Here is a 24,126-nt window from a genome sequence, read left to right on the forward strand (position 1 = left end):
AAGCAAATAACAAAAAAAGTCATAACGGGAAAAAATATTTATATAAAAAAAATTACGTAAAAAAAATGGGTAAAAAAAATATAACCGATCCAACCTTCTTAGGATCGATGATCTAACCAAAAAGAATATAATTCTCTATTAATTATATAATTAAAATTAATAATCAACAAATGATGGGTATATAGCAAACATGTATTGTATGGTTAGCTTTGTATGTATTGTATTATTAAAACTTTTTAATGTATGTAATGTATGGTCTTTTTCAATTATGTATGTATTGTATGATAAATGTGGTAATTTCATGTATTTTATTACCAAATATAACTATTTCACATTTTTCATTATGATTGTGTACTGGCTAAAACAATTCAACATGTATTATTATAATCTTTTTTTTCTTTTTATTTAAAAATAAATATTTCTACCATGTTTATTACTTTTCATTTAAAAAAATTTAAAATAAATATTTCTATCGCGTTTTTATTACTACAATCTCTTTCTTTTCATTTAAAATATTTCTATTACGTTTATTATTATGTCTAAAGTAAATTCTATTATTCTTTCAGATATTGAGACTATATCTGATACCTTATGAGTCATCATCTATGAATATTGTAAATACTTGCATTATCTCTAGCAATACATTAAGAAATATTTATTTTATTTATAATAAAAAATAAATTTTTTTTTTGTAAATCCTAATCTTTATGTATGGCGAAAATAAGTATGCCATACATAGCAAACGTTCATTTTAATATCCATACATGTATGGATACAATCAAAAATACATAAGCATACAATACATACAACGTTAAGTATACACTACATGTATACTTGCCGCCCATTTAAAATCCCCTCCCATCCCCTCCCATCCCATATCCCATCCCATCCCAAATCCCAATCCCAAATTTCATCCCATCCCAAATCCCAAATCCCATCCCAAATCCCAAATACTTGTGTAACATTTCTCCATTGGCCATTATCACGTGACGTTACACAAACTTCCAAAAAAGGAAATTTTGCCTCCCGCAAAAAACGGATTTGGTTTCACAAGTATTCCAAAAAAGGAAATTTCTATGCCGATCACATAATTCCGGCCGTAATATTTTAGTTTTCGAAGTCTAATGTTAATTCAGGTTAGAATTTAGTTTAAATCCTTATCCTACATACCCCAATTTTTAAGAGATTTACCGATCAGATTTTAATGAAATTTATATCATTGGATTTGTCTCGATGCAAGGAATTTAATGGCAGTGAAATTATATTCCCAACATTAATATTTACTAAGTTATTATAAAAAATGTATTTGTATTATTTATTTCATGGGGAGTTGGAAATAATAGGGTTTTTTTCCCGAAGGGAAAAAACCCTATTGTTTTCCTTCTCAGGAAATAAATGGGTAATCCCCTGGAGCATGTCACTCATTAAATATTAACTATTTTAACAAACTAAAATTAGTAATTTCCTGGCTAGTGTTCTGAACGGGTCGGGTCAATTCGGGTGACCCGTCGGGTTGACCTGAAAATTTTGGGTCAGGTCATCAAATTTATGACCAGACCTTGGGTCGGGTCACAGTTTGACCTGACCCATTTGACCCATTTGACCCATGTATCAGCATTAATTAAAAATGTCAAACAACGTTTTTTAATTAAAAAAAAATGAATAAAGTTTTTTTAATGAAATATGTCGTATTTGACGGTTTTTCATTAAAAAAAAATTTGAAAAATGGGTCTTTTAATCGAGAACGTCGAATCTGACATTTTTTAGTCTTTTTAAAAAAAAATAAACATTTTTTTTTTTACTGAAAAACGTCGAATCTGACGTTTTTTAGTTTTTAAAAAAAACAAACGTTTTTTAGTTTAAAAAAATAGAATTTTTTTTTTATTTAAAAAACGTTGAACCGGCGGTTTTTAGTTTTAAAAAAATAGAAATTTTTTTTTTTAATTAAAAAACGTCGAACCTGGCGTTTTTTAGTTTTTAAAAAAATAATAAACATTTTTTTTTTACATAAAAACGTCAAATCTGATGTTTTTTAGTTTAAAAAAATAGAATTCTTTTTTTTTTAATTAAAAAACGTCAAACCGGCATTTTTTATTTTTTAAAAAAATAATAAACTTTTTTTTTACATAAAAATGTCAAATCTGACATTTTTTAGTTTAAAAAAATAATTTTTTTTTAATTAAAAAACGTCGAACTTGGCGTTTTTTAGTTTTTTAAAAAAATAATACTTTTTTTTTACGTAAAATGTCAAATCTGACGTTTTTTAGTTTAAAAAAATAGAATTTTTTTTTTTAATTAAAAAACGTCGAACCCGGCGTTTTTTATTTTTTAAAAAAATAATAGTTTTTTTTTTACATAAAACATCAAAACTGATGTTTTTTAGCTTAAAAAAAAAATTAACCAATTTTTTTTTCATAAAAACGTTGAATCTGACATTTTTTAACTTAAAAAAAAATTAAACGATTTTTTTTTTATATAAAAATGTCGAATCTGACGTTTTTTAGTTTTTTTAAAAAAAATAAACGTTTTTTTTACTGAAAAACATTGAACCCAGCGTTTTTCATTTTTTTTAATGACAAATAATAATAGTATGTGTTTGTGTAAATAAATCAGTTGCACAATTTCAATAATCTGTATAACAGTTGTATTACGCTATGTAACGATTGCGTAATTTCAGTTTGTGTTATATTGGAGAGTTTTTTTTTTTTTGACAAAAAAAAATTTCTAATTTTTTTGTTTTCAATTATAATGACAAAAAAAAGAGAGACAATAAGTATAATGAAATTTTCATAAAATATTTCAATAATTACAACTAATGATTAAGGTCGTAATGATTTAAAATAAAAATGATATCATAATAGGTTTGAAGATCAAAATAATGCAAAACATTTACGCCAAGAAGAGATAAATGATACAATAAATGATGAATCGAGTGGAGAATCAGAAACAGAGATTGATTATGAAGAAGAACATGGAGAAAGTGAAAAAGCTGAGTTATCTGGTTCTGAAGATAATAATAAAGATAATAATGAAAGAAGTTTCGTATAGAACCATTTTGAAAAATATACAGATAATAAAAATGTAACATGGGCAAAATGTCGTCACTGTAGGTATGTGTACAACTTTGCATTAAATTATATAAATCAAGTAGTTTTTATAAATATATTAATAATTAAATATTTAATAGTTATGGAAAGTACAAAATAACTGGCACAGGTAGTTCAACAGGCAATTTGAATCGACGTTTAAAAACACATTTAGACAAAATCGATCCTTCTGTACAAAGACAAGCCGAATTTATAAAGAAATTTATTGATGGTGAAAATAAAGATTCGAATACTGTAAGTCAATTATTCTGATTTCTGAACTTTTATTTTTTAAAAAAACTCATTTTTGTTTCTTTTTACAGGTATTTTCTAATGAAATTTTTTGGGAAATGCTAGCAGCATGGATAGCTGTTGATGACCAATCATTTACAGTAGTTGAATGTCCAGAATTTCATCAAGTTATAAGATTATGTAATCCAAATGTGAATCTACCGTCCGCTGATACTATTCAGAGTGATATCCTAAATTTATATAGTATTTATCGTCAAGATATTAAAAATCAATTACAGGTTAAGTGTCTTATAAACTTTTTTTAAAAAATCATCTTATAGAATTAAAGGAAATTTAATACTAACATTATAAATTTATAATTTAATTAATAGAACAGTCCAGGTAGACTAAGTTTCACGTTGGATGGGTGGACCTCACCTAATAATATTAGCTTTCTCAGCGTTACATGTCATTATATTGACAAAGACTGGAAAATTAATGATATCCTTCTCGATTTTATATGTCTTAAAGGCTCCCATTCAGGAGAGAACATGGCAATTGAATTTTCACAATGTGTTAAAGAATTTAATATTTTGTCAAAAGTAATAAAATTTTAATATACAATATATGATATACTGTATATACTTTAATTATTTAATATTCTTGTTATTTAATTTATTGTAGATAATTGCGATAACAGCAGACAATGCTGCTAATAAGTAATAACAACACATTTTTAAAGGAACTTGAAGAAATTTGTGTCCAAAATGAGACCAATTTTCATCATAAGAAAAATCACGTAGGGTGCCTCGCTCATATAATTAATTTGACAACTAATGAGATTTTGAAACACGTGAAAGCTGGAGAAGCCAGAGATGGAATTATGATTTTAGAGAATAATTCTGAAGAAAGTAATACAATCCCGAAGCTGAAAAAACTTATTATCAAAATAAATTCTTCACCACAAAGAAGGGGTCGGTTTTTACAACATATCAAAATATTTTCTGAATTGACATCTTCAAACCTAATACTTGATGTCAAAACTCGCTGGAATTTGACTTTCCTAATGTTGAAACTTGCGTTAGTATTACGAGAAGTAATGATTAAATTTTTATATATAAATATTATTAAATTATTTGATATTAATTTTAAATTCTAATATTTTTCATTTGTTTTATGTAGGCTCTTGATGATTTTATAATTCTTCAACGTGATTTAAACAGGTTTATAATCACTCCTGAGGAATGGGATATGATAAAAGAATTATGTCGTGTACTTGAGGTAGTTTATTTAAAGGTTTTATACTTTTATTTAATTCTTCATTATAAATAATATATAGTTTATTATAACCCTTAGAAATTTTACAAAGCAACCGAATTTATGTCATCCTCACAACATATTACATTATCATCATCTGTTCTGATTTATAATATTTTATTTGATCACCTTGAAAAATTTGTTAATGAAACAAGTGCCGAATATTGTCATATTGAAGAGATTCGATTGGCTATTAATAAAGGGATTAATAAGTTATCAACTTATTACTCTAAAACAGACGAATCTGAATTGTATTATATTTCAACAAGTTAGTATTTTTATACAAAATTTAAATTTATTTGTTAATCAAGTATTTAAGCTAATATTCAATTTATTAATAATTAGTACTTGATCCACGATGTAAATTGAATTATTATAAAAAAAATAATTGGGAGCAGAAATACATTGACAAAGCAACAAATATTATTACAGATAAATATAAAGAAATATATCAAAGTATTTCCAACTCACTCACTGATACCGATACTACGATCACTACCAATACAACTAATAAAAACAATTTTTTATTTGAATTATTTGAATTTGAAAATAATATTGAAGATATTGACGAACTTCAAGATTATCTTAATAAACCTGTAATCTCGCCTAAAATGGACCCTTAGGATGGTGGAAGGTAATTTCATTTGTAAATGAAATTGTTTTTCTTTTTTCTAATAGTTAAATTCACTTTTATATATATGTATATATATGATAGTCAAACGAAACTATTTATCCACGACTTGCAAATATGGCACGTGACTATTTAGGTATCCCAGGTAAGAGAATGTTTTTTTTTAAAGTAACTTCAACATTTTTTAAACATAATCATTAATATTAATTATATATAGGAACAAGTGTTCCCGTTGAGAGGATTTTTTCTGGAGGTTCAGATTTAATTACGAAAAAACGTTCCAACTTAAATATTGATAGTATTCGAACATGCATATGCTTAAAAAATTGGAAAAAATATGAACGTAAATCATAATTCTTTTTTTTCTTTTATTATAATTAAATTTTTTTTATAATTTGTAATTTGATGTTTTAATCTTTTTGTACATTTTATTTTTTTGCATAATAAGTATAAATATATTGGTAGAAAATAAATAAATAAATGCTTTAAATAAAAAAAGCTAATAATAAATGATAAAATCAATTATAAAAATATTATTAACGTTATAAAAATGTTTTTTTATTACATTAACGTTATAATAACATTTTTTTATTACATTAACGTTGTAATAACGTTTTTTTATTATAATAACGTTTTTTTATTACATTAACGTTATAATAACATTATGATAAAGGGAAAAAATGGTATAAACATTATAATAATGTTCAAAATAATGTTTTTTTTTATTATAAAAATGTTATAAACATTAATACGTTATAATAACATTTTTTTATTATAAAAATGTTATAAACCGTTATGATAACAGAAAAAGTGTTATAAATGTTATAATAACGTTTATAATAATGTTTTTTTGTTATAAAAACGTTTATAATAATGTTTTTTTGTTATAAAAACGTTATAAAATGTTATGATGGGAAGGATTATAGGGAAAATGGTAATAACATTTTTTAACCATTATGATAATGGAAAAACGGTATAAACGTTATAATAACATTTTTTTTTATTTTAACGTTATCTGACCCGTTTGACCCGTTTGACCCGAAATATTATATCGGGTCAAACAGGTCAACGGGTCGGGTCGGGTAAGATGGGTTACCTGACCCGACCCAACCCGATTTTTTTTTTCGGGTCAGGTAAGACGGATCACCTGACCTGACCCGACCCGTTCGGAACACTATTCCTGGCTATCTATATGAGACCGGGAAATAACTAAACGAAGATTCCCGGTCATTTATAAACTCAGCTAATCACTCGCAATTTTTAAAAATTAGTATGAAGGTGATCATGAGTAAGGTTGCTTGCCGAAACCTAGGGGTTTAGGCAAGATGGCGTTTCGCCGAAAAGCAAAATTCTGCCGAAACTATATTAAAGTTATATTAAAAAACTGGCGAAACTTTGGAGAAAGGCGAAACTGCTGAAACTTATTATAAATGCCGAAACTGCCGAAACTCTGCCGAAACTATAATAAATCTATAGTAAAATTTTGACGAAACTAATCGTAGGATTTTGAAGAGGTTTAGACAAGCAACCTTAATCATGAGTGACACTTAGTGTGATGGGGGATTATATATATAATATATATTATTAAATAACATGTATAAAGCAAGCAATAATTGGTTACTTTTAATATAAAAAGTTTTTAAAATATACTATTTATTCAATTTATTATTTTATATTTTTTATTACAATTTAACTTTGAATTAACTTAATAAACCTATCTATTAATTCATCAAAAAAAGTTTGATTATTTATTTCTAATATATATAATTTGATAGATAATATTATTATTGCATAAATATTTAATAAAATAATATTTACAAACCAGGAATTAATTAACTGTTAATCTAAAAAAATATCATCAAAATTATTAATTCAAATAAAATAATCAATATATTACTGAATACTAACTGCTAACATGTTACTTTTAAATAATATATAGTATAAAAATACATTTTTTATAATAAATCAGTCAATATTAATTTTAGAAATATGATTTCACTACCATTTAATTCCTTGCATCAAGACGAATCCAAAGATATAAATTTCATTAAAATCTGATCAGTAAATCTCTTAAAAATTGGGTTTGTAGAATAAGGATTTAAACCTTTATAATTTGTAATTCCGGCCGGAGTTAAAATATAAACTTCGTAAATCTGTTCGGGATCTTAATTTTGCTCATATTCTGGTAATGGATGCAATGCTGGCCAGAATTATATGATCGGCGTAAAAATTTCCTTTTTTGGAATACTTGTGAAACCAAAATCTCTCAAATTTTGCGGGAAGCAAAATTTCCTTTTTTGGAAATCTGTGTAACATCTCGTGATAATTGACCAATGAGATTATTTGGGATAAGGGATGGGATATGGGATATGGGATATGGGGGATTAGCATAGCGGACATCCCTATTTTATCACAATTTTGATGATCATTTGTCGATCATTTATTCAATTTTATCTCTTCGCTGTAATTAAATTGATTGGCTTTGGTTGAAAATTCTACATAATAATATATACTCAAATTTTACAGACAGCTTAATATTCGTTTGGATTTACTGCATATTAAATTTTATCAAGATTGCATCATTATTGGGCGACTTTTACTAGTAATAACTTTTTAAATTCTAATAAAATGTGTTTTTATGAGTATTTCTTCACAAAATTTTAAAGACTATTTATAAAACAAATGAACAATATAATTTTTAATGATCAAATTTGTTGTTTAAATAAATAAAACAAAAAATAATTCATTAAACAGTTCATAAAATTTTGCCAAAATTTTTTCCTAATATTCCTAATATATATTTTAATAATATTCATAAACATTCTTTTAATGATAACTTTTGGTTTATCTAAAATTCTGCTGGTTTATTTTAACCATTGATTCTTGAATACCTAAATAATATATTTTAAAAATTTCAAGTTTCGCCCATAAATCTGTGGCTTCGCCCGAAGCTTCAAAATCAGATTAGCAGATGATTGGCAAATGATTGGCAATTATCAAATTATTGGAAATTTTGGTTCAAGGCTAACCTTGGCAATACATTTTTTTTTGCCATAATACTTTTATAGTATATTTTTCATAAATTAAACTGACAAAAAAAACAATTAGTATAATTTTCCCGAGCATTTATGGCTTTACCCGATGCTTCAAAGTAGAAGTGATATGATATATATATATGATCGACAAATGATCGGCAAGGTGATAAAAGCATGTCCGCTATGCTGGTAGGATTGGGATTTGGGATTGGGATGGGATTTTGGCAAATGGGAGGGGATTTTGGCAAACGGGATGGGATATGGGATGGGATGGGATAGGGGATTCTCCCATCCCATTTAATATGGGTGGCAAGTATAACTACATGTTTTATAATCACCTCAATATTTGATGATTTGCAATTCAGAATTCATACCTTGAACTTACCGATATTAACCTAAATAATCTGGAAAATAAAGAGGAAAAAAAAACTTACACTAACATGGAATAGATTAGGCGCAAGCAGAAAATATATTACAATTCAAAACTATTTATACATGCTAGTCTAAACATTACGATTTTTTCATGTATTTTTTTAGTTATATGCTTGTACAATAATTACGTTATACAATATTATGGTAAAAATCACCAGTGGTGATTAAAATTCGAATTTCACCAGTGGTGAAATATTACATTTATTTATTATTTTCTTTTTTTTATTACGTTTTAAGACTAAGAAATTATGTAATAAGTCAAAAGGTTCGACCTAATTCAAAATATTTGCACAGCACTAAAAAATCACCATACTAAGGACTTGAAAAGATTTGAACCATAATACATTAAGATAATATTGTAGCCTAATCAATTGTTTTTTGTAAAGTATAAAATAACCAAGAATGGGAAATCCGGCTATTTGCAGAAAATCAAATATATAAGATTACTTACCATTCAACAATTATTAATATTAACAAAACCAATCAATTTATTCGGACATAAACATAGAAAGGAAAACAGACATAAAAATATGCAATCTATCTATTAGTAAAAAAAAGCAAAAATATAATTTTATTTTTCATAATAAAAAATTATTATGACATTATAAGTTGTATAAAAATACCATTTTTTTGCTAATGATGACAGTGAAGAAATACATATGGTATACTATAATACTATTATATATGGTGGTTTCGCTCCTATCTGAAACACAATTACACAAAAATGGGATGAAGTTACTATCTTAAGAATTAGAATTAGTGGTAAAGACGAAGAAACAATGTGTAAATCTAAATAAAAATGTTAAAAAGATGCGTAAATAATTTCAATATCTTGAAGAACCACTTGTCTGAACAACCTTGACCCGATAGAAGATTACATCTGAATAACGAAATGACGCGAGCTAAATATTTGGTGAGCAATTAGCCTACTGAACTCCAACGAAGGAAACAATGCAGTTTGATTCAGCATCATATTAAACACATACAAAAACTTACGGACCTATAATTTAGCGATATCCAAAATAGAAACTCAATCCAGGAACGTCAGCAGGATCAAATACATATAATATTTTTCTGATAATTTATAAAACGTAAAGACCATCACCATCAGAATCAGACGGCGAGGATAAAAACACATGAAAGGCGGATTATTTCATTGTGGATGAAATTCCCATGGATATAACGCCTTCTCAACTCTAATCATTTTATATATATTTAAAATAGAACATATACAATAGCTTTTAGTTCACCCATTTCACACCCGACAGTATTTACGTGCGACATTCAGTTGTATGTGAAAGAACACTGCAATACAGAATCGGTCCTGTCCAACTCGTTTTAATTAAGGCGGTATCCGAACTCAAGAGCTTGAAGACTTGGTGTTTAATAAGGATTTCTTTTAGTCTAGACTTCTCTTTTATACATTTGTAATTTTCTTTTTTCTTCCACTGTAAAAAATAAATAAACAAATAGGATCAGTGGTAAATGAAGCGGAAAGTTCTTCACTTTTCATAACGTAAATAGAAAATACTATTACACTCATTAATGCTGACTATTTTAAAAATTAAATCTTCTTCAAAGATTCTTTCATTTCACAACATATTTCCTGCTCGTTAATTAATAATTAATTATCTTCTGACGATGGTTATCAATTCCTATAGTAATTCATATATATGTTGTGTGTCAAGTGTCAATTTGCGTCAGATGCAGCTGATGTGCGTCAGATGTAAATTGATACTTGACGCGCATCACTTGAATCACACAATAAAGTTCTCCTATAGTAAAAATTTTTTTTTACTAATAAATTTATTTTTTGTTCCATAAGTAAATTTGTTTGTTACAATAAATTACACATATTGTGAAAATTTTATGGTTATTTAATCTATGTTTAATTAAATATTGTAAATTTACTTGAAAAAACTTGTAATTTATTAATATTTTGAATGAAGTGTTTCCATAAAACTGAGTCTAATCAATTTAATATTACAGGGTTACATATTTTTTAACAAGAATAATAAACTTATTTAATAAAGAAATTTAGTTTAAGTTTGAAAATTTTAATTTAATTATAACTTAATTTTGCATATTTTATATCACAAGTGACGCGTGTCAGGTATCAATCTACGTCTGACACATGTCGGCTGCATCTGACGCAAATCAACATTTGACACACAACATATATATACCATTTCTTAGTAATTTGTTATGATAGAGTAAGTCATAAAAAAAATAAACTAAATATTTTCTATTGGTATTGATGTAGATCACAACGATAAATTTGATAAGTCTAAAGGCGGCTGATAATCTTCAGAAAGTCAGAAAAAGAAGTATTTATTTATTTGACTGAGGTATTCAAGAAAGAAATCATAATAATATAGAAAATGTAGAAATTTAAACCATATCGCTTTTAGAGATCTTATTTTTTAATTTTTTACAATAGAAAATATATAAAGTTCAATAATATTGGGAATCTTTTTAATATTTATCAAAAAAAAATTGAAAATCGGGCTGAAAATAATTAATATAAGGAATTTTAAATTATCTAAACACCAAAAAAAAAATTTGTGAAAAGATTAATAAACCGTTCTAAATTTATACACTACTAATTGCCTTTTTTTATCCTAAATACTAAAAAACAACCTTTTTTTCATTTTTCTACTCTTAAAATATGATTTTTAAAAAAAAAATACGAAACAAATCTTAAAATGTAGGATAAATATTAAAATAATTCTGGTATAATAAGCATACTCTGTTGAAATTTAATCAATACGTGAGAGTCCAATGATGAGTTTTGGAATATTTTTTAACTTTATGTGTTTTGGTTTTTGGACGTCCAAAACCTGTCCAAAACTATCTAAACCGTCCAACTGAGAGGAATGATCTCATTTTCTAAATATAAGTTACAAGGTAAACATTAGAATAATTTATAGTGTAAATTTCAAAAATTTCTTCTTTAACCCCAAAAAGTAAAAATTTAACAATACCGCCTGAATGTTTTTCTCCTTTATATCATAAATAAAAATAATAGAACAATTTTAAAAATAATTCTGGTGCAAATTTCAAATAAACATAAGCATTTTTTGTTAAAAATACCTGAGGGTAATAATAATCACTCTGCTTTTTTAAACAACTCAGGTATAGAGAATTTCTTATTGTATTTCTTTGTTTCCGAATTATAATAATACTTCTCCTTTAAATATAAGTTACAAGACAAACATTAGAATAATTTATAATGTTAATTCCAAACAAAAATTCAAAAATTTCTTCTTAAACGCAAATAATAAGTAAAAAATTTAACAGTACCGCTTCACCCTTTATATCATTTTATAAATAAAAATAATAGCACAATTTTAAAATTAATTCTGGTATAAAATTTCAGATAACATAAGCATATTTGTTAAAAATACCTGATAGTCCTTTTAAATATAAGTTACAAGACAACATTAGAATAATTTATAACATAAATTCCAAACAAGTTTTTATATTTTTTTTTCAAAAATTTCTTCTTAAACGCCAATAATAAGTAAAAAATTTAACAGTACCTCTTCATCCTTTATATCATTTTATAAATAAAAATAATAGAACAATTTTAAAATTAATTCTGGTATAATTTCAGATAAAAATAAGCATATTTGTTAAAAATACCTGATAATCCTTTTAAATATAAGTTACAAGAATAATTTATAACATAAATTCAAAACAAAAGTTATATTTTTTTTTCAAAAATTTCTCCTTTAATGCCAATAATAAGTAAAAAATTTAACAATACCGTCTGAATGTTTTTTTCCTTTATATCATTTTATAAATAAAAATAATAGAACAATTTTAAAATTAATTCTGGTAAAAATTTCAGATAAACATAAGCATATTTGTCTGATAATCCTTTTAAATATAAGTTACAAGACAAACATTAGAATAATTTATTCAAAACAAAAGTTCTTATATTTTTTTTTCAAACATTCTTCTTAAACACCAGTAATAAGTAAGAATTTAACAATACCTTATTAATTCTATTTTTCTTTATAAAGAACAATTTTAAAAATAATTCTAGTATAAATTTTAAATAAACATAGTTAAAAATACCTTATTAAAGAAATTAAAAACAACTCTCTCCTTTTCCTCCTTTTAAATATAAGTTACAAGACAAACATTAGAATAATTTATAACATAAATTCAAAACAAAAGTTATTTTTTTTTTTCAAAAATTTCTCCTTTAATGCCAATAATAAGTAAAAAATTTAACAATACCGTCTGAATGTTTTTTTCCTTTATATCATTTTAAAAATAAAAATAATAGAACAATTTTAAAATTAATTCTGGTAAAAATTTCAGATAAACATAAGCATATTTGTTATAAATACCTGATAATCCTTTTAAATATAAGTTACAAGACAAACATTAGAATAATTTATAACATAAATTCAAACAAAAGTTCTTATAAATTTCTTTTTAACGTCAATAATAAATAAAAATTTAACAGTACCTTTTTGGTCTTTATATCATTTTATAAATAAAAACAATAGAACAATTTTAAAAATAATTCTCTAATTCTGGTATAAATATCAATTAAATATAAGCATATTTTGTTAAAATACCTGAGAGTAATAATAATCTTCATTCTTTTAAAATAAATTACAAGAAAAACATTAGAATAATTTATAACATAAATTCAAAACAAAAGTTCTTATATTTTTTTCAAACATTTCTTCTTAAACGCCGGTAATAAGTAAGAATTTAACAATACCTTATTAATTCTGTTTATCTTTATAAAGAACAATTTTAAAAATAATTCTGGTATAAATTTCAAATAAACATAAGCGTATTTTGTTAAAAATACCTTATTAAAGAAATTAAAACCATCTCTCTCCTTTTCCTACGTTTAAATATAAGTTACAAGACAAATATTAGAATAATTTATAACATAAATTCAAAACAAAAGTTCTTATTTTTTTTTTCAAGCATTTCTTCTTAAACACCGGTAATAAGTAAGAATTTAACAATACCTTATTAATTTCATTTTATTTATAAAGAACAAATACGTTTTTAAAAAATAATTGAGTTAACAAATTCAAAATAAACACAACATATTTTGTTAAAATACCTTGAGGTTCATTGTCGTTATTACACAGTCCTTTTTAAATATAAGTTACAGAAACAAACATTAGAATAATTTATAACATAAATTCAAAACAAAAGTTCTTATATTTTTTTCAAAAATTTCTTCTTTAATATCAATAATAAGTAAAAATTTAACAGTACCTCTTTTTCCTTTATATCATTTTATAAGTAAAAATAATAGAACAATTTTAAAATTAATTCTGTAATTCTGGTATAAATTTCAGTTAAATATAAGCATATTTGTTACAAATACCTGATAATCCTTTTAAATATAAGTTACAAGACAAACATTAGAATAATTTATAACATAAATTTTTTTCAAACAAAAGTTCTTATATTTTTTTCAAAAATTTCTTCTTTAATGCCAATAATAAGTAAAAATTTAACAGTACCTCTTTTTCCTTTATATCATTTTATAAATAAAAAATAATAGAACAATTTTAAAATTAATTCTGTAGTAATTCTGGTATAAATTTCAGTTAAATATAAGCATATTTTGTTAAAATACCTGAGAGTAATAATAATCTTCATTCTTTTAAATATAAAGTTACAAGACAAATATTAGAATAATTTATAACATAAATTCAAAACAAAAGTTCTTATTTTTTTTTCAAGCATTTCTTCTTAAACACCGGTAATAAGTAAGAATTTAACAATACCTTATTAATTTCATTTTTATTTATAAAGAACAATTTTAAAAATAATTCTGATATATAAATTTCAAATAAACATAAGCATATTTTGTTAAAATACCTTGGGGTTCATTGTCGTTATTACACAGTCCTTTTAAAATATAAGTTACAGAAACAAACATTAGAATAATTTATAACATAAATTCAAAAACTAAAAAGTTCTTATATTTTTTCAAAAATTTCTTCTTATATCAATAATAAGTAAAAATTTAACAGTACCTCTTTTCCTTTATATCATTTTATAAGTAAAAATAATAGAACAATTTTAAAATTAATTCTACAATTCTGGTATAAATTTCAGTTAAATATAAGCATATTTGTTACAAATACCTGATAATCCTTTTAAAAATATAAGTTACAAGACAAACATTAGAATAATTTATAACATAAATTTTTTCAAACAAAAGTTCTTATATTTTTTTCAAAAATTTCTTCTTTAATGCCAATAGTAAAAATTTAACAGTACCTCTTTTCCTTTATATCATTTTATAAATAAAAATAATGAACATTTTAAAATTAACAATAGTAATTCTGGTATAAATTTCAGTTAAATATAAGCATATTTTGTTAAATACTGAGAGTAATAATAATCTTCTACATTCTTTTAAATATAAGTTACAAGACAAACATTAGAATAATTTATAACATAAATTCAAAACAAAAAGTTCTTATTTTTTTTTCAAGCATTTCTTCTTAAACACCGGTAATAAGTAAGAATTTAACAATACCTTATTAATTTCATTTTTATTTATAAAGAACAATTTTAAAAATAATTCTGATATATAGATTTCAAATAAACATAAGCATATTTTTGTTAAAATACCTTGGGGTTCATTGTCGTTATTACACAGTCCTTTTAAAAATATAAGTTACGAAACAAACATTAGAATAATTTATAACATAAATTCAAAACAAAAAGTTCTTATATTTTTTTCAAAAATTTCTTCTTTAATATCAATAATAAGTAAAAATTTAACAGTACCTCTTTTTCACTTTATATCATTTTATAAGTAAATAATAGAACAATTTTAAAATTAATTCTGTAATTCTGGTATAAATTTCAATTAAAATATAATACATATTTGTTACAAATACCTGATAATCATACTTTTAAATATGATTACAAGACAAACATTAGAATAATTTATAACATAAATTTTTCAATAAAAGTTCTTATATTTTTTTCAAAATTTCTTCTTTAATGCCAATAATAAGTAAAAATTTAACAGTACCTCTTTTTCCTTTATATCATTTTATAAGTAAAAAATAATAGAACAATTTTACAAATTAATTCTGTAATTCTGGTATAAATTTCAGTTAAATATAAGCATATTTTGTTAAAATACCTGAAATTAATAATAATCTTCATTCTTTTAAATATAAGTTACAAGACAAACATTAGAATAATTTATAACATAAATTCAAAACAAAAGTTCTTATTTTTTTCAAGCGACAACTGTAAACACCGGTAATAAGTAAGAATTTAACAATACCTTATTAATTTCATTTTTATTTATAAAGAACAATTTTAAAAATAATTCTGATATATAAATTTCAAATAAACATAAGCATATTTTGTTAAAATACCTTGGGGTTCATTGTCGTTATTACACAGTCCTTTTAAATATAAGTTACGAAACAAACATTAGAATAATTTATAACATAAATTCAAAACAAAAGTTCTTATATTTTTTTCAAAAATTTCTTCTTTAATATCAATAATAAGTAAAAATTTAACAGTACCTCTTTTTCCTTTATATCATTTTATAAGTAAAAATAATAGAACAATTTTAAAATTAATTCTGTAATTCTGGTATAAATTTCAGTTAAATATAAGCATATTTGTTACAAATACCTGATAATCCTTTTAAATATAAGTTACAAGACAAACATTAGAATAATTTATAACATAAATTTTTTTCAAACAAAAGTTCTTATATTTTTTTCAAAAATTTCTTCTTTAATGCCAATAATAAGTAAAAATTTAACAGTACCTCTTTTTCCTTTATATCATTTTATAAATAAAAATAATAGAACAATTTTAAAATTAATTCTGTAGTAATTCTGGTATAAATTTCAGTTAAATATAAGCATATTTTGTTAAAATACCTGAGAGTAATAATAATCTTCATTCTTTTAAATATAAGTTACAAGACAAACATTAGAATAATTTATAACATAAATTTCAAACAAAAGTTTTTAGATTTTTTTCAAAAATTTCTTCTTTAACGCCAATAATAAATAAAAATTTAACAATACCATCCGGTCTTCATCCTTTATATCATTTTATAAATAAAAATAATAGATCAATTTTAAAAATAATTCTGGTATAAATTCCAAATAAACATAAGCATATTTTGTTAAAATTTAATCAATACCTGATATTTCGATGATGATGTTTCTGAACTATTGTTAGTTCCTTTACGAGGTTTTGGCTTATCAATTGGCTTGCTATCAGGATCCAAAAAGGTTTTTAATAAATCCATATATAATTCCTTTGGTAAAATTTTTTTATAAGGTACTACATTATAAAAAAATTCTTTAGAAGTTAAATTATAAAATCTAACAAAAGGAATACATTGATGTAAAGTATTCTTTAAAGAAGTAAAATCATCTTTTGAAAAATTGGAAGGATCTGAAGGAAAGCCAGGATTTTGTGCAAAGCCCCATTTAAGAACATTCTCCCATACTTGAATTTCAGTCATTTGAAGATTATCATTTTGAATAATTAAAATCAAAAGTTTTTCAGGAGTTGTAGAAAAATCTAATGATTTAAATATCTTATTTGGATTGTTAGATATTAAATTAGTACAATATTTTTGAAGTTCCAAGAAAGAACCTTTTTCAAAACTTGTTTGATATATCAAATTAAAATTCTGTTCCATCCAATCCGCTTTATTTTTGGTCAAAAAGGATTGTATATAATCGACCAATTCTTGAAGACTTAATTCACTGGCGGCAACCAAAATTTTGATGATATCTAAAGCATCATATTCTTCCAAAGATAATCTTCCCCCATAAATATATCTAAAATAAAAAATAAATTAATTTCACATTCAAAAAAAAAATACGTTTATATAAAAGCAACAAGACTTATATTAACCTTAAAATTATTTGAAAAATTTCCGGTAAAATAATATTTGGTAATTTAATGTGTATCAAAGGTTCATCATTTCTCCTTTCAATAGTTGATAAAACTCTTCGTAAATAAGAAGAACGATAGTTTAAAATGTTCATATGAGCTCGGAATACTTTTACGTAAGGGTCATCTCCAACCTCAATAGTAATATCACAATATTCGTCATCATTCAAAATTTCAAGCAAATTTTGAGATAATTTCTGTAATAGTTTATTATCATCCATTTTTTTTTTTATTAATAACTTGTTTAAAGAAAAGAAAAAAAATTGTGGCGAAAGAATTTAACGTTTAATGAATGGAACCTTATATAAGTGATCTACACAATAACCGGATAACAGGGTAAACAATTGGTCCATTTATCACATGATAAGAATGGATTATACAAATTATTCACGAAATATTTTATATGAACAAAATATTTAAAATAAATATAATAAAGCTTGAAATTCCCTAATTGAAATTTACTTTTAACGATGTGAAAAGTTCTTTAGCAATTTCATAATTATTGGCAATTTTGACTTGGCGTCCGGCGGTCCGGGTAAAAAAAAAAAAATTAGCCGATCTCTAAATAGATGATTGGCAAGTTACGCATCATATGATCAAGAAAAGTTAATTTCTTCCGCTATTTATTACCATGACTCACTTGATCATAAGAAACAAATTATTTTTATTATTTGGGTTAAATTCAAGATTACTATGAGACAAATTGTAATGCTTGCCTCACTTTGAAACTTTGGTTTAAAAAATTGTAAAGATTATCATAACTCATGGGTAACTTATTTTTCATAATTTAAATTTACAAGGTAATTTGCCAAACGAAGCGATTACTATAATAATTTTTTTTTTTTTTGATAAAAACAAACAAATAATAATATTTGAAAGAAATGCCAAGTACAAATTTTTGGTTCTTTTAGATAGCCTTATACTGCGGTTAATAGAAGATTCGATTAATAAGGATGCATCACTAGCGTCTCGGGTAATACAATGTTCCCTTGCCCAATAATATGCAGACTCAGATGATCATGCTAAAGCGATTATTTGTTAATCACAAAAATGTAACCAAATTTGGAGGACAACATTATATTAGAATTGAAGGGCATCATCCTACAGACTGTATAATGAAAATTAAATTCCTTTAAGCTTCAAAGCCATACCCATGCTAAGTGTGATCTAAGTTTAATTTTTAAAATTGTAATTCCTATTTACGTTTACCTTAAAAGTCTGCAATACAAAGATAAATGATCGTCTATTATTACTATTTTTAGCCACACTATTTTTAGCTTACTTGCCGCAGTTTTTTTTCTGGGTAGCCACTCAACTTTGAAAAAAATATTTATATACAAATGGAAAAATCTAAAACTTTGAACAATAATAATTCTTTTGCAAACAATTTAACAAATAATTTGTTCAAGTAAAAAAAAAAAAATATGAACCAAACTAATTCGCAGATTCAAAAACTTCTGATCAACAACAATACGATATTGATACACCTCTTTTATTTCATCCTAATAACAAATAATGGTTATTGGCATTATTATATTAAATGTAAAAGTATTTCTTATAATATGGTTTCATATTTATTGAATGAAAAAATGTTAATTTACACGGGGTGTTCATACACGAGTCACGTGACTTTATTAAAAAGTTATGTAAAAAAATTTTTTTAATAAAAAAAGGAATATGCAATATGTGTATTTTTGTCTGTTCTGCAAGTTTACTTAAAACGTCAAAGTTGATTTTGAATGTCAATTTTGATTTATTTAACAAATTCTTAATTTTTTTCCTGTTTTCGTTAAATTTAATTCTGGCCAACATTTAATGATCAGCATAGAAAATTTACTTTTTTGGAAATCCGTGTTTGAACACCCCGTGTACAAATAGAAATTGCCTTATTGAATATATGTAAATGAATATATTTTCTATTATCAACAAGAACATAATAATAGATTTTATCAGATTACCTGCGAAATAGTTTTCCCTTCTTTAATCACTAATTGCTTGAATGAAAGTTTTCATGGTGTTGAACTTCAACAGAATTTGCTACAAGGAAATTTGGTTTTTACTATGTATCAGAAAGAAGATCTTGGAATTTCATCTAGCTCGATATCTAAGCCAATACTTGTTAGATTAATAACCAAGATATTACATATATTATTTATCGGGAAAATCGATTTTATTTTTGAGAATAACATCTTTTACAAGCTTTTGTTCAGAGACAAGTTAATTAATTCGCCAATTCTTTTATGTCAATAAAACTTATTAATAAATTTTCATTTTCACATTAGAATAAAATCTAACGTTGTTTATTTTTCGAATATGATTAATATACTTTAGAACTATCTACAACTACGATAGTTTTAAGATGATTAGTTTGTGATAAATAAGTTCCACATGATATCGGTCAATAAATTATTTAATAGACGGAGACGTTTTATGACTATATATTTTTTTTATAATAAACCTTTGACAATAACTTTCATTTAATAGTGTTGACAATTAATAATTTAAAATATAAAGTCTTAGTGATGATATGATATATATTTACTACATATAAGCAATTTCACTAATTACTTTTTCAATTAGTATTACTCCCTCTTTAAATTGTTCACAAACAATAAAGTAAAATATTAGATTAAATTGTCCTTTGTGTGTAACATTGTAATAAATTTATTTACATATAAAAGTTCTTATCTGTTATGCATTGTAACTTACCTTTAAATAGTAAAATGCAGTAAATTTACATTATGAAGATATATTTATATCATTAACAAATGATATTTACACATAATAATTGTTATAAATATGTCCGTTATCACTTTTTATATTTAATCGTCATTTGTTATTTTTTGTTATTTAATGCATAATGACTGCTGAGAAATAGTAAACCAAAAATTCAGGTCATATATATGGATAATTAGGTAATTTCAATATCAGCACCACAATTTTATGTTCCATATAAAAATTCTAATTCGTTATAGCCAGTACTCGCCACTGGTTATAACGAACCGGAATTTTGAGCATCCGAACCGAACTTAGCCAGCCCCTATATATTAGTCATATAATATTCTATAACGAACAGTCATGTGACTATTACTAATCCAGGCAAAATTTATAGTTCCGGCCAGGATTATTACGAAAATTTCGAAATTATAATTCTGGCCAGCACTACAAATTTATCCAGAAGTTCGGTATATTAATATACCGAACTTAACCTCCTGGAACGGAGGGTTCCAGTGGCGACTGTAATAATTAAAATAACCTTTTATAGCGAACTTACAATTAAAAAAATTCGTTATAACCTTTTAATTTTAAAATTCATTATAAAAATTATAAAAAAAAATTTCGTTATAGTATAAAGAGTGAACTTTAAACGAATAAAATTTAATTTATTTATATACTACATATATATTTTTTATTAATTAAAAATATAACTGATAAATCAACTGGTGACATTTAGTAAAATTCATATTAAATATTTGAATATATTAATTTCAAATGGAAAGCACTAATTTGATTTTCCGATTCTGAAACTGCCAAGATTTTACAGATAATAAATTAAAGTGACTTTAATTAGAATATTCTTGTAAACAAAATTTTCTTAAACCAAGTAAAATAAAAGTAAACATAAAATATCTTATTTGTTGCTTATTTTCAAAAGTCACTTTTATATGTTGCAATAAATCAAACGGACGAGCAAATAAAAGTATTAAAATGCATACAAAAAAAATAGTTCGAAATAGGAAGTAACTGAATGTATTTATTTATTTACAGCAAATAAAATACTTATTTTCATTCAATTTTAATAAGGAAAAAAAGATTTTATACACTTTTTTTTATATTTTTCGTGAAATAAATATTTTTTTTCTTATTGTGTAACATTTCTCACATTGATCCCGATTTTTTCTTTATTATTTCGCAAAGTAAGGCAAAGTACGTAATTACCTAAATATGAAAAATAAAGAATATATTTATAATAAAGAGAAGACCTAGACAGAGAGAAGATAGACCTAAAAAAAAAGTCGAAAAAAAATAATAAACACACTCTCAACCACGTACCTAAAGGAAGATGTATAATGTAACTAACAATTTTGACAATTTTTCAATTTTTGATGGTTATCAGACGTATGTATCTTCGAAAAAAAGATGTAGCTAAGACAATTTTGGTATAACCCTTTTTATGTAATATTATGACTCATTTTTTTGAAGATCCATACTGCAAATGAATCTAGTTACTCATCGATCTTTTTATGATCCATCAGATCCATCAATTGTAATACAATCATTTGACAACTGGCCAATATTAATTGATGTATATTGATTAAAAAAGATAAACCAAACATTAATTACCTTAATTTGCCATACTCTTTTTTAGAGGAATATTAATTTTTTTCTTTTACTTACAAAACAACTTGTCAAAAAAAAAAAAATTTTCAATAGTTTAGTTTTTTAAAATCGTTTTATACACCTATATCTTAAGAACCGAATATTTAAATATGAATTCTCAAGGTCAGTTTTCTAATTCAGAAAACAACCAAAATCCTCTTATTTCTGCTTCTTTCAATCTACAAAACACTCCCGTTTCATCTAATGAAAGGCAAGAAAGTCCAACTGCCCCGAGCGAAACTTATATGACGCAGTCTCTTGACATTCAGTCTCAACCAATAGTTGCTAACGCATATGTACAATCCGATTCTTCCGTATATCTTCAAATTCAACCCGTTTATCCTACTATCTTTTTCTTTCGACCACCAAATGATTTTTATCATTATTATATTAAATGTGAAGAAATCTCAAACGACACCGTTGCATACTTATTAAATAAATCGTTAAAAGAACGTAATGTTCAATCTAATGAAAATAAATGTATTTTCTATTATCAGCAACAATATAATAACCGACTTTATCAAGTATCATGCGAAATTGTTTCTCCTTTCTTGGTCAATAATTGTTTGAATAAAAATATTCTTGGAGTTGAATTTCAACAAAACATGGAACAAGAGCATATAGTATTAACTTTTATCTTGAATGTCATTTGAAGAAATATTTAAGTCAATATTTATTAGGCTAAGCAATTTACTTTTTATGTACAAAGAAATGAATTTATATACAATCATTTTTCAACGACTTATTTGCTTTTTATTTGTTTATCTTTATTTATTTATTTTTTTTTTTTGATAAAAAAATTATAGGGTTATAGGGTTATATATGATATTCAATGTGACTTTTTTTATTATTTATTTTTTACAAAATGTATTAATATACAGTTCACCTTCTCTATAGTGAATTTTTACATAGTGAATAACTTGCTATAATGAAGAAAAGTTCAGGTACAGATTTTTTTTATATATAATAAAATGACTATAGTGAGGGTGAACTGTATAATAACATCAAGGTTTAAATAAAACAACAACATTTTACTTGTTAATCCAACAGTTTAACATTACTTAAAAATAATTTTAAAATAATTACCGTATTGTTATTAACAATATTAATTGTAGTCGAGAAAATATTAATTGTACGAAAAAAGCGCAGTACGCACAAAAACCTACATGTATTTATAATCTTTATTCAGCGTACTTTCTTTATAAATTACTTAACTTCCGCTTATATATATTTATGAACGCGTATCTCGGAACAGTCCCGAGTGTAGAGGAATCCAATGGTAGTAAAAACACATTTTTTTGTGATAAAAGTCTGTAATATTTTATTAAAAAAGAATTTCAAGCCAAGGCCCCGGCTGATTATCAATCATATGGACAAATAGGTTCAGTTGAAATTTAGGTTATTTATATTTTTTATTTTATTAATTATTATCATTATTTTTCTTATACTGATAAATATTTAACTAACATTAATTTAATAATTATACAAGGAAATGCGATCGTATTTTTTACGCTCAGTATATTCGGCGCTTATAAAATATTTTTTTTCCAATAATAGAATCGTTTCATAAATTAGGATGAGATTGAATACGCTATAATAAATTATTTGTTGATGGAAATTTCTATTACAGTCTAAAACTATAATTATTTATTGTAAGGATTTCGAGTTGGTAATAAAACTTTTATCGCCTTATTTATGAATAACTTTATTTTAATTTGTAACTCAACCTGTAACTCTTAAAATATTAATTTGATAAATGTTTATTAAAGCTATTATAAAAAAAAAATTGAACTTTATTATCTATAAACGAAATTGAAAAAATTTTTTTGTATTTCGGAAACCGTTATTAACATAGGTTCAGTTTCTGAGATGAGCGGAATAATTGGGAATTACACGAACATTCGGACATGAAGTCATCAAGCGTAGAAGTATATAGTCCTTCACACTTCGGAATAATAAAAAAAATGACAAAGTCGCCAAATGTGACGAATATGACGTGGCAAAATTGTCATACATTGTTATAAATACCGGTTATGAATGATGATCATAAACGATAAATTTC

The 24,126-nt window shown here is 24.3% G+C and overlaps 4 protein-coding genes across 4 annotated transcripts; 2 read left to right on the forward strand and 2 right to left on the reverse strand.

Annotated features, from left to right (window-relative positions):
- Nucleotides 1-2,572: 2,572 nt before the first annotated feature.
- OCT59_017067 (uncharacterized protein) lies at nucleotides 2,573-3,048 on the forward strand (the record flags this gene model as incomplete). Its single annotated transcript, XM_066146116.1, has 2 exons — nucleotides 2,573-2,592; nucleotides 2,862-3,048. 2 exons carry the CDS (start codon nucleotides 2,573-2,575, stop codon nucleotides 3,046-3,048), a joined length of 207 nt encoding a protein of 68 aa, XP_066003840.1.
- An 8,534-nt stretch (nucleotides 3,049-11,582) lies between these two features.
- OCT59_017068 (uncharacterized protein) lies at nucleotides 11,583-13,845 on the reverse strand (the record flags this gene model as incomplete). The annotated part of the gene is made up of 14 exons (XM_066146117.1): nucleotides 11,583-11,621; nucleotides 11,717-11,734; nucleotides 11,826-11,849; nucleotides 12,140-12,148; nucleotides 12,275-12,283; nucleotides 12,378-12,386; nucleotides 12,502-12,519; nucleotides 12,816-12,854; nucleotides 12,981-12,998; nucleotides 13,094-13,102; nucleotides 13,328-13,351; nucleotides 13,477-13,494; nucleotides 13,570-13,605; nucleotides 13,834-13,845. The coding sequence occupies 14 exons, from the start codon at nucleotides 13,843-13,845 to the stop codon at nucleotides 11,583-11,585; spliced, it is 282 nt and encodes a 93-aa protein (XP_066003841.1).
- Nucleotides 13,846-16,902: 3,057 nt separating this feature from the next.
- OCT59_017069 (uncharacterized protein) lies at nucleotides 16,903-17,905 on the reverse strand (the record flags this gene model as incomplete). The annotated part of the gene is made up of 2 exons (XM_025325676.1): nucleotides 16,903-17,569; nucleotides 17,646-17,905. 2 exons carry the CDS (start codon nucleotides 17,903-17,905, stop codon nucleotides 16,903-16,905), a joined length of 927 nt encoding a protein of 308 aa, XP_025180071.1.
- Nucleotides 17,906-22,174: 4,269 nt separating this feature from the next.
- On the forward strand, nucleotides 22,175-22,717 carry OCT59_017070 (uncharacterized protein; the record flags this gene model as incomplete). Its single annotated transcript, XM_025310673.1, has 1 exon — nucleotides 22,175-22,717. The coding sequence occupies one exon, from the start codon at nucleotides 22,175-22,177 to the stop codon at nucleotides 22,715-22,717; it is 543 nt and encodes a 180-aa protein (XP_025180072.1).
- Nucleotides 22,718-24,126: the final 1,409 nt, after the last annotated feature.

The sequence above is a fragment of the Rhizophagus irregularis genome, chromosome 25, assembly GCF_026210795.1.
Source record: "Rhizophagus irregularis chromosome 25, complete sequence".
In the NCBI taxonomy this organism is placed as follows: domain Eukaryota; kingdom Fungi; phylum Glomeromycota; class Glomeromycetes; order Glomerales; family Glomeraceae; genus Rhizophagus; species Rhizophagus irregularis.